The sequence below is a fragment of the Dipteris shenzhenensis genome, chromosome 27 (genome assembly GCF_047967505.1).
Source record: "Dipteris shenzhenensis isolate YYH24624 ecotype China chromosome 27, Dip_SZ_1.0, whole genome shotgun sequence".
NCBI classification, from domain to species: Eukaryota; Viridiplantae; Streptophyta; class Polypodiopsida; order Gleicheniales; family Dipteridaceae; genus Dipteris; species Dipteris shenzhenensis.
In genome coordinates this window covers 35,598,358-35,600,936 of record NC_141622.1, presented here as the reverse complement: position 1 = coordinate 35,600,936, position 2,579 = coordinate 35,598,358, and the positions used below count along the sequence as shown (strand labels likewise).

The 2,579-nt window shown below is 38.9% G+C and overlaps 1 protein-coding gene across 1 annotated transcript; it reads left to right on the top strand.

The window, feature by feature from the left end:
* The first annotated feature begins 1,070 nt into the window (after window positions 1–1,070).
* Window positions 1,071–1,816, top strand: LOC147884223 (uncharacterized). Its single transcript, XM_087398058.1, has 2 exons — window positions 1,071–1,426; window positions 1,567–1,816. Exons 1-2 carry the CDS (start codon window positions 1,111–1,113, stop codon window positions 1,665–1,667), a joined length of 417 nt encoding a protein of 138 aa, XP_087254184.1. The 5' UTR covers window positions 1,071–1,110; the 3' UTR covers window positions 1,668–1,816.
* The last annotated feature ends 763 nt before the right edge of the window (window positions 1,817–2,579 follow it).

Genomic DNA, 2,579 nt, shown 5'->3' with positions numbered 1-2,579 from the left:
ATAAGAATACATACATGTGGTAGTTCCTGAAGAGCACCTCTTGCATTGGAGCTACCATATTCTAAATTCCCTTTCAGTACATGTACTGAATTAGTAGGCAATTAATGTAGGCCACTTATCTCAGGAATATTTAAAGGAACACACTTAAACTTACCCCCAACCTTACTACTTATTAATAGTTATTTCCTAGTTTATTTCTCATTATATTTTTTGAAGAAGGAGATAGTTGGGTTGTATTCTAGCTCTCGCTCTCATGGAGAAAGTTAAATGTTTGCATTTGGAGACTTTGACATAGAGGATATGTCTCTAGTCATATGCATGTACTTCGGCGAGGAGAGGTGATTTGAGTGTCTGCAACTAAGGCCACATCAAAGGACATATCAGGCCTGTTGGTACATACCAAAGCCACCCAATGATGGGCAGCTAATGTGACCTTATCAAATTTCGGCAGGTGGAACCCTCTACACATTGCCAAACCTCTTTCCTTTTCTTATGTTGAGGCAACAACTCACTGGTGTCCATGATAAGTAAATTCTTGGGCGGCCACCTCTTGCCCTTACATTGGGCACAGATTGGGTGGAATGAGGTGATGTGTATGGGACATGAGTGCTCACTCACATGCGTACGGCTTGGAAGAAGGCCAAGGGTGCACATAAAATTGGAAAACTATGTATAATGAAAGCACGCAATTTCTAGTATAACAGATACGATTATTTTTGCAATTTGAAGATACGATTTTTTTGACAATTTCAAATTTCCGTAAAACAGTTATAATGTGGCCTTTAAAGTTGAAAAGTTCTAGGAAAACTTTGGGTTCTTGATCCACAAAGAGAAAACGTCTCTCTGAAACTTGTCTTGTGAACACTCGAGAGGAGCAATCACAAGCAATTCAAGCAAGGAATAGAGAAATCCAAAAGCAAAGGTGGCAATGCATGCGAGCATTCAAGTCACCGCTTTATGTGTCGGCTACAGCTTCCCTTCAAAGCTTTCCCACAACGTTTTCCTCTCTCCTCCCACCTTAAAACAATGCTCTCAGCCCACTCTCCATCCATCATCTTCCTTGGCGCCCATATTATTACCTCTTTCAGCGCTTATTCCAGACTAGCTGCCATGTCTGCTTACCCCCACACTTTCGACTCTCAGGGAGTTCCCTCCTTCGCCTTCCCATGGATGGAGATGGGAAAATTGAAAGAGAGGGAGAAATGGCAAGCTTCCGGCTTCGCCCTCTTGGAAAGCGCCCTCCTTACCGAGCTCCAAGACCTCAAAAAGGAGGTGACAACAAGCCTGATTCCGACCCCTACCCTAGAAACGAAAGCAAGCCTAATTTCAAGAAGGCCACTTCCAGAGAGGCAGGAGTCCATTGATGTCAAGCAGGTTCTCCGCAACAGATTAGACTCCTGCGAATCAAAGATAACGTCATTGATCGGTAAGTCGTTCTCAATCCACGGTATGGCTTGCGTTTCTTGCATGAAGACATTTGTTGATCACACGGGCAAAATATAGAAGGATTGTTCACCGACGAGGCTTGTTAACATTGGTGATTGGATTGCTTTTTGTTGACTGCAGCGCAATTCAAGAGCTTCTTCCTCACCGAAAAGACGTATATGGCATCGAAGAACGAAAATGGTAGAACCGCAAATGAACCAAAGCCCACTGGAGATCAATGACAGACCCGTTGCACCTTATCACCGTCATGACAGATCTCTCTCTGTCTGTCACATAAATGTTCTAGTATCGATGCATGCCAATGTTCGTCTCAAAAGAATGAATGGTGATGCTCTTAAAATAATGTACTTGTGAAGAAATTTACATTGAATCTTACTCCTTTTGCATCTTACATTTGTGGTAATCTTGATTCTTGTGAGATTGCTTCCTCATGTACTCCAAGGATATGATTTTTTATATAAAAAGGGGTCCTCTGGACAACCCACAAATCTTCAAAATAAAAACAGAAAATAGAACATCCACTAGGCATGTAATATGTGGTAGAAGATTCAAACATAAACACCTATTAATATTGGGTGTGTTGAAAGATGTTAGCACATGGAAACTCAACCATTCTCAAGAAGAAAAGAATATCAATTGAATGCAAAAATAATGAGCATTATGTTTTGGCACTAAGACGATTTTCAAACATGAGCAAACATAAACCATCATGTAACTTCTCCAATCCAAAACATTATACCTCTTTCAAGTTTTAATGGAGGGGGTTACTATGCAATTTTAAACCATGGTACTTTACTAATTGAAAAAACTATTGATTACAAAATTGATATGTATATTGTAGATAATTGATTGTAATCCTTCATTTTAGTGGAAAATGGTTATGTGGAAATTATCTAGCAAAACTATTAACAAAATATTAGAAATACGAAAAAAAAACATCAAACATGTAATTAATTCTCTATATTATGAGAACTATTTTATGAGTGGTGTTTATGACATAGAGGGAGTTGAATTCAACATGCAAACATATTTATGTATGGAGGAGATGAACAATAATTTTTAAATTCCTATTTTTAAATTATAAGTGTGTTTTAGAACTTGCATGTGCAAGATTGATCTTTAAAAATTGCCAC

Bases quoted from the DNA above. Each gene is read 5' to 3' on its own strand.
- LOC147884223 (XM_087398058.1), top strand. From the start codon at position 1,111: ATGTCTGCTTACCCCCACACTTTCGACTCTCAGGGAGTTCCCTCCTTC. The intron at 1,427-1,566 runs GTAAGTCGTTCT...TGTTGACTGCAG, and splicing joins AAAGATAACGTCATTGATCG to CGCAATTCAAGAGCTTCTTC.